We start from the raw sequence: 8,575 nt of genomic DNA, 5'->3' as shown, positions 1-8,575 counted from the left end.
GAGTGAGAGGTGAGACTCAAAACAGACAGCACAGGACGCCGGACAGAAGACTAGAGAAAAATGAGAGACGACTCTGCAGTGCACTTGAAATCCATCTCAACTCGGCCTCAGAGAGGAAGAGGCCAACATGGACGATGTGAATAACTGTGATAAACCAGAAGGAAAAACAAATATCTGGGAGGAAGGAGTGGGTGGGACACGTCCTCTTGAGCAAGAGTCGAAACTGAGATTTAGACCAAGAAAGACATTCACTGTCCAAGTGCCAGGCAGTTCCAATGAGATTATGTCATCTAAATATAGACTGGAAGGAGGCCAGGATAATGGACGAGCAGCAGTCTGGAGGGCCGGGGGCTTAATCGGAAGACAGGGACGGACACGCACACTTAATCGGTGTTTCACTTGGCCGGAGAGGCGGCGGCCAGCAGGAGGAGAGCGAGCCTTGGTAGGGGAAGAGGTCACATCGGCAGGGGTCCTGGTGGGGTTTCAGCGGGTGAACGACCCTGGGCGAAAGGAAGACGCCATGAGAGAGCACGGCTTCTTTCCAACGAGGGCTGTGGAAGAGCAAAGTCCATACTGGAAACTGGGCAGTTTTCCCAAACGGCCTCTACCACCCAGTCTGGAAGACGACCAGGAACCTCAGCTCTGCGTCTCTGGAAGGCTGCATAGCTTCCCTGTGGAGCAAATCCCAACGCCACGGATGACACCCCAAGGGCTGGGATGAGGGAATTGGGGGCAGATGCTCTGGTGCTACATAGGCATTAAAATGTAAGACGATGACAGCGACAGACCCAGAGCCGGTACTCTCCTGAGAGCTGAAGGTGGAAACTTTAAAAGAAAGTTCCATGATCCACTTCAGATCCCAGAGACTTTTGGTGAGGTCAAGGCTGTCCCAGGCCAGGGTCCTCCAAGGCACAGCCATGGTACATGCTTAGAGATGGGACCTCTCCTTCTACGTGGAAGGGGCAGCTGGGCTGGATGGCCTTTCACAGACAGCATGTGACAGAAACTCTTCTGCGTATTTTCCCGAAGGCGAGGTGTGTGTGTGTGTGTGTGTGTGTGTGTGTGTGATCACCTTTGTGGCTACTGGCTAAAAGAAACCACTTGTGGGGAGAGAGAGAACACGGGGGCCCCCAAGGACGGCCCAAAGATATCTAAGCTGATACAGGATGAAAGAAAGAGCTTCCTGAGAAAACGCATCCTACAATGAATGAACAGGCTATACTCAGTAACTGCTGCTCTAGAAGGATTTTAAAAGCACTTTAAAATTAAGGACACACCTTTGTCTGTCTTGGCTCAGATGCAGTCCTGCCCCAAGGAGGCGGGAGGATGGAAATGCCTTCTAGGGGCCAATTCCAAACCTGCTGCTATTTGATTAAGAGGAGACATTACGATACCCATCAGCTACTTGCTAATTAACCAAGCTGAGCTACCAAGGTCAAAACTTTGTTAGTTTCCTGGCATCCTTAGGTAAAATATAAACAGATCCAGAGAACTGCATATTCCATCCCGAAACAACCTCTCAACCTTTAGAAAGAAATTCATTATCAAGTTCTCAGCCCCTGGCAACAGCTCCTGACAATCATCCCCTCAGCCCTGCTGGCTGCCTGAGCCATCGGGCTGGGGGTTGATGCTTCTCAGGTGTGGAGACCACACATTTTAATCAGAGGCTGGCAAGGGCTCAGCAGGAGCCAGCACCCAAGTGATGAGGAGTCCAAAAGGCATGCCGTGAGGTGGGCACGGAATGGTTCCCGAGTCCTCACCCCCACCACAGGGGCTTCCAGGATGATGGGCTAAGCGGCTGGCTCTGTGCTCGGAGGGCTGTTTGGGTCCCATGGCCTCCCTGTGCCAAGTTCACTTGTGACCTCTAACCTCCCACAAGCCTTGGCCTCCTTGCTGCCCCATCAACAGGGATCCAGGAGGACCCCTGAAACACAGGGACGCTTCGCTCTAAAGCTCCCCAGACTTCCAGAGCACACTGCGCAGGGCTCCCTCTGGCCGGCACTTCCTCTCCTTCCCCCACACTCCCCAGTTAAACCTAATCAATCCCAGCCTGGCCTAGCAAGGCCAACACATGTGTTTCCATTTTCCAGAAGAAAACACATCGCTTCCACAGGGAGGGCCAGTGTGCATGACAGCGGGCTCTATGGACAATGTGGGGACTGCCTGGAGGAGGCAAAGATGCTGGCCCGTCCCACAGGTCCCGCAGCCCTTCCTACCACCCTTGGATCACAGATGGTTCTGTGCAGTGCTGGAATGTTGGCACTCTGCCAGGGATTAGGGACAATAAAAATAGAACGGGCTGGGCTCTCTGAATTTTGCCCTTCACGGGGACATCTTTCTATCTTCCAGGGCAGGACTCTCTCTGGTATGTCCGATCGTGCCTGCCATTCACATTCCCTCAGAGCTGTCCCCAATTAGGAGATCAGCCAAGAGCGGGTTGTGCAAAGAAGCTTCTGCCACACACTCTTTATCGTCCTGTATCTCAACAAAGCACCCCAGCCCCAGCCCTGAGGGCCAGGGAGGAGAATGGCTGTGGAAAGCGCCAGAAGATTCTCACAAGGAGCAGACTGACATCAAGCCGACACGACGAATGTAAAAAATTCCTTCAAAGAATTCCTCTAGCCCTGCTCAACATCTTGTCTCCGTCCCCTCAGCTGGGGACCCAATAATACGGCTACTAACTAATAAAAGATCAAAACCTGCCTGCATTCTGGGTAGTGGATCAGGGCCTCTTCCAGCAGACAGACTTAGGCTGGTGCATGTTTGTCACAGCAATTTATTTTTGTTCTGAGCAAATGAACGCAATCCATTAGAGGGGCAGGAGGAAGGGGGCAGGCGGGACCTCTCAGAAGTCCTCGCAGGCCGTGCCGGAGGCAGAGCATGCTTTTCTCAAGTGTCACTGAACCAGGGGTCTGGGTCTTGCCACTTGACTGATTCATCTTCTATCAGCATTGGCACAATGAGCTTTCGCGGGGGGGCGAGGGGGGTTGTCTGGCCAATGCCCCCGGGGCGGTGGGGTGACATATATAGACAGACAGGGTAAAGGGGATATACCCTATGCCAATGAACTCGAGACTAGGAGGCTTCAGAGAGTGACGGGGGAGCTGGGGTCGGGTGCGATCAGCTGGTGAGAGCTGCGCCAACCACGGTGGCCGTTTGGCCCCAGCCGAGGGCTTTTCTCACAGGCAGAACGCGCGAGGATAGCAAAGTGGAATTTCCCAGTTACCGGATGAAAGAGCTTCTTCTCTTGAGGCCCTCCCCCCACCCCTGCAATTAAAAACAAGTCCGGTTTCCAGTGGCTTCCTGGGCCTTGGCTGCCCTGCCCTACCACCCACCTCAGCGGCCAATCAGTTCCCCACTCCACCCGCCCCCAACACAGGGCTCTTATACAGCCGGGGAGGGGAGCGCTGGGTCTCAAGGACGAAGCTCATGACTGCTTCCCCCTCTCCCGCCTGGGCTCCCAGCCCAGGCTCTTCAAACACCCGCCTTATCTCAGGGGCACCCCTTTCCCCTTAGGGGTGCTTGGGACCTCATTCACCATCAACTGGGCTGGTTGGGGCTGGAGCACTTGAGTTCACAGCACAGTCACTCGTTAAAAAGAAAGCATTCTCTGGCCAGTCCTCTGCAAAGCGGCAGGGAGGAAGAGGAGGGGAAGAGGCTCAGCTGATTAAGGCGAAGGACGGCTGGCCAGAGGGCCTTCTTGGCCAGCAGAGTGGGGTGTCCTCAGTCCTGTGCCTTCCCCAGCACAGAAGCAGGCCTTGTAAAGATCCCAGCTGTTGGATTACGCTGCAGTTCATATCACAGTTTATCAAAGAGGCTGCGTTTTCTCCCTCCCGGCCTTTTCTACTGAGTAGAAGTGGACAGTTCATGGGAAAACAAGGCCTGTGCTTGTCCTGCCTGCGCTGGCATGGAGGGTGGGAAGAGGCTGGAAGAGGAAAATGTACACGAACACCCACCCCAGGCAGAGTTGTTTTAATGGGGCTGGGCCGGGCCGCTGGTGGGTGCTGCGGGTGCTGGGGCAGCAGGCCTGGAGCACCGGAGCCAGCTGTTGGCACAGAAGGTTCAATTATTTCACCCTCTCTCGAGTCCAGTTCCCCTCCCTGCAGACCACCGTGGGAGGCCGAGGCCACATTACCAGGCGGAACAGCTCCCCTTTATCAAGCTGTGCCGAGAGCTATAACATGCACGGGCTTACGTAACCCTCTCCGCGGACGGCGGGCTGGCACTGTCATCTTTGTTTCACACTCAAAGCAAAATGAGCTTGGAAAGCAGTCCTGCAGTTAAAAACTGAGGACCTGGGATTCGAACTCAAGTCTGTTTGACTCCAGAAGCTCCTCTCTTAATCCTGCCCTGAGCGCCTGGGGAGCCCTGGGGAGGGGGCGTGGGTACGGTAGGGCTGGAGGTGCTGGCAGCAGCCCCCTCTCAGCACCCCCTTACTCCTGTCCTCATGTGGGCTTGGGAGCAGGCCTCGACAAGTCTGGCAGAGATGAGGTTTTGGAGCCACCGGCTTCTCCAAACTCAGCAGGCATCTACACTGTTATACCCACCAGATAACAAGGCCATCTGGATCCGGAGAAGATGTCCGACCTGCCCAGGGGCCTGGGTGGAGTTCGGGGTGGGGGGAGCACTCCCACCCCCCACAGAGGTGCAGCCTGGGAAAGCTTCGTGGGGGAGAGGAAATGCTCTGGGTCCGGAGGGAAATCATGCATCTTCCTCAATGCCGAGACCCCCACCAGATGTTTGTCTTCGAGAACTCCAGATGCCTTTGTCCTAGAGATGGCAGCCGCCCCTGGATTCTGAGCTAAATACACTACCGCAGAAATAATGGCTCTTGACTTGTTTGCCAGAAGAATCTCTTTCCTTTCTTTCTCAATGCTCGACCTCGGGGGTTGAGAGGAGCAACTTATAGCTTGTCTAACACCAGACGGGGAGGGTTAACTCCCTGTGTTTCTTATCAGGCCTCTGGCTTCATCTCAGCAGTCTGCATATACCATTATTATGCTCTTTTTTAAAACCCTCAGCAGAAAATAAGGAAACACAACAAGAAGCAGGCAGGTGGCTAACCTCCCAAGGGCTTGTTCTGAGCAAATCTCTGCTAAAGCGCCCCGGCCCCAGTCTGACCATGGGAAGGAGGAGAGCACACACCCAAGGCCCCCTCCAGGGCTGTTGCTGCACTGTGTGCGCCCTGACAGCTCAGACTGGGTGGCCCGGACTGTGCCCTGGGCTGGCCAGCTGGGGCCTGGCAAGCTGGCCTAATAGGCAGCAGGTCTACAGAACCAGGGTGGCCCAGAGGAAGCTGGGCCAGGTGGCTGTCGGCTGTAACACGTACTGACAGGTGCTGGTGCTGCTTTGGGGGAAGAGCAGGATGGACGAATGAAGCAAAGGACTGAGAGGGACAACACGTGTGAGGGGCCCAGCCTCAAGGTGCCATCTGTCCCAGCCCTGGTTCTCTGTGCAAGTACCAAGGGCTAGGAGACCTCTGTGGCTGTGCGGGGTGAGAGTGAGGCCAAGCTTGATGCCCATGAGGCCCCAGTGCGGTCCACGAGCGGTGTGAGCCCTGGAATAGCAAGTGACAGCTATGCTGGGTCTCCGGAGCCCACAGAGGACGAGGAGGGAGGAGCTCCTCTGAGAAGCTTGGCCCCAGGTGGTCTCGGCTCGAAGGCTGTGCAGGACCTCTTGAGGTACCTGGCTCGGCACTCTCTCACAGAAAAGACAGAGTGGCAGCTATGACAGAATTAGCAGAGAGCAGCAGCCCGCAGCCCAGCTGCGACCAAGCTGGGCAGGTACATGGCTTCCTCTCATTTCCCTTCTGCAAAATGAAGATTCCCATCAGTCCTGGATGTCTGGGGGACGATGCAAAGCAAGAGAAGCCTCGCTGCCCTGCAGGCTGTAAATGGGAACACGGCAGAGACAGGGCTGCCAGCTTCATGGGGCCCGCATTGCCAGACTTCTCCTTGGTGCACTCTGTGGGTGCTGCTCACTCCCCTGAGTTCCCTCCCCCCAAGGCCAGGCTGAGAGAGGATGGAGGAAGCCGTTACAGCTCAGTCCTCCAGAGATGGAACTAGGATGGATGCTTTTTTCAAAGGCCTCGTTCCCCACTGGTCCCTGAGTCTTCCAGGTGAGGAGAGCTCAGCATAGGGCCGACGCCTCTGCCATCTGGAAAACCACACATAGTTAACTGCCACTCATGTGAAGGTCATCTGTCATCTTCCTGGTGTGTGGAGGGTCCTATTTACCACATCTAACCTTTACTTCAATCCCCAACTGTGAAGAAAAACCAGAAATTTTCCTCTTTTGGCCAATGAGAATAAGAATCCATTCTGTCCCTCTGTAACCGGTTCTCAATTGGGGTGATTTTACTCCCAGGGGACACTGGAAAGTTTGAAGCCATTTCTGACTGTCCTAGCTGGATGGGTGGGATGCTACTGGCCTCTAGTGGGAAGGGCCAGGGATGCTGCTAAGTACCACCCTGCGGTGCACAGGGCAGCCCCTGCCACAAATGATCCGGGTCCGAACGCCAACGGCGTGGTGACACCTCCCACCACAGCACACCTCTGGGTAGTCTAGACTGTCAGAAGCCCCTTCCTCCCAATGAGCAGGGACTTTATGGTCCCGCGTTCGTCTTTCTGGTAAGGCTAGCCTGTCTCCTTCGACTTAGTCCTTTGAGCCTGTTCCCCAGGAGCCCTCAATTCCGCCCTCAGCCCTTGAGCTAAGGCCTGGTGGCTCCCTCTCCCGTGCCTCCCAGGAGACCCTCTTCAGGACCCATCCCCCCTCACTGCCTGCTTCCTCCCCCTCTCCCCTCTCCTCTCCCACCGGGCCCTTCTCAGCTTCCTCTCCTGGCTTCTCCTTCCTCCCCAACCATTATACACTGCAGCTCCCTGGGGCTCAGCTCTGGCCCTTCCCTCTCTGCCCTCTTACCACTGACTGTTCTTACTCCCTAAGGATGGAAACTCCCCAAGAGCACCACCTGGAATGGTACCGCGCAGACTCAGCACTCAGTATCTCTTGGGTGAATGAATATGTGAATAAATGAATGACTATGCCATCAATTTCCAGATTTGTATCTCAGGCCTAGGGCCCTCTTTTGAGAGACAAGTATAGCAAATTGCTTCTTCAACATCTCTCCTGTGACGTCCCCAAAGGAATTTAAATTCACACTCTCCTCCCTCCCCGCTCCTCCTCCAGGGCTCCCATCCAGGGACTGCCACCACCATCCACCCGTTTGTCACACCAGAGTCCTGGTATCACGCCCAACTCCCTCATGCACTCAATCGCCAACGGATGGCACTTCCTACTTACTCCTGAGTCCCGCTGCTTCTCCCTATCCCCCAGCGAGCCACCGCCATCTCTCACCTGGACCACGGTCGCCTAACTGATCCCCCACACGTCCATCTTGCCCTCCTCCCTCTGATCCCCTCCAGCAGCACCGTAACCTTTAAGAACAGAAATCTGGTCACACCATTCTCCTGCTCAAGCCCTTGCAGTGGCCTCCTGTGACCTCTGTGTAAGGCCCCCAAGCTTTAGTATGGCCCCCGAGGCTAAGCCCCTCCCCCTTGCCTTCTGGTTTATGGCAAAATGAACTGTCCACTGTCCGCTCCTTCCACTGGAAGCCTGTGTGCAGGCTGGACCCCCGCTGGGAACCCCCTCCAGCTCGCCAACTCCCGCTCCCGCCGCCTCCCTGACTCCCAGACACGTTAGTCTAGTCTGCTCCCTGAGCACCCTGGGTGGCTCTAATAACCCCCGTCACCCCGAAGGTTTTGAAACCACTGGCTGGGGGAGGCCCGGCTATTATTTTTTTTTTGAGCTTCTCTGGTGACCTAATACGTAGCCAGAGATGATAACCACCGCCATAGAGTTTCTGGGACCAGACTATTCTGGAAAACTCCTCCGCTTGGCTTTGTTGGGGAGCCTGGAAAAATCTGTGCCCCATCTAGATTTTGTTGGCCTGATGGTCACTTTTCTGATAACCTTGCTCCTTGGAGCTGAGTAGGAGGCAAAGGGCCAGACTACTTACTGGCCATGCTACTGCTGATGACAGTCCTACAGGCCTTGAGTGACTGTGGCCAGAGCCCAGGGACTGTTCAGGGCTAGGCTAACACGACTCAAGTACCTGGCTCCACCAGAGCCACTGCTGCCACCAACCCTGTGCGGGCAGTGGGGTGCCGAGCACGGCCCCCTTACGCGTTCCATCTGGCTCCCCTACTTTCCTCGCAAAGACTCCGACAGGGCATTTAATGAGAAGCTATTCAACCTCAAAAGAAAACATCTCACAAGTGAAAAACTAATTCATTTGTTTAAAACATGGTGAACTTCACCTGCCTCATGTCGGTAGCACCAGCAACTGGGTGGAAAAGGGGGAACTTTCTTTCTTTCTTTTAAGAATACAAAGGTCAAGAAAGGCGGCGAGAGACGTGAGAGAGAAAATGGTTGCTCTGACACCTCGCGTGGTGTCCCAATGAAAAACCACGGCTAACCTGATGATGAACGCGCCTCGGACCTCCAGGAGCCTCCGTTCGCTGCTGAACATCTTCAGAAGGTTGATCATGAACTTGTAAAAGTAGGAGTATGGTGGGAG

At 55.1% G+C, this 8,575-nt stretch overlaps 1 protein-coding gene across 1 annotated transcript in view; it reads right to left on the bottom strand.

Annotated features, from left to right (window-relative positions):
• Window positions 1–8,575, bottom strand: part of VAC14 (Vac14, PIKFYVE complex component) — a 97,996-nt gene that overhangs the window by 30,344 nt on the left and 59,077 nt on the right. Inside the window, exon 17 of the mRNA XM_006909837.3 lies at window positions 8,475–8,563. Within this exon, the coding sequence (XP_006909899.1) occupies window positions 8,475–8,563 (89 nt within the window). The remainder of the gene's footprint in view (window positions 1–8,474; window positions 8,564–8,575) is intronic.

Source organism: Pteropus alecto, unplaced genomic scaffold (genome assembly GCF_000325575.1).
Source record: "Pteropus alecto unplaced genomic scaffold, ASM32557v1 scaffold42, whole genome shotgun sequence".
Lineage (NCBI taxonomy): Eukaryota > Metazoa > Chordata > Mammalia > Chiroptera > Pteropodidae > Pteropus > Pteropus alecto.
Note: the sequence above shows the minus strand (reverse complement) of the source record. Positions and strands in the feature narration are given on the sequence as shown.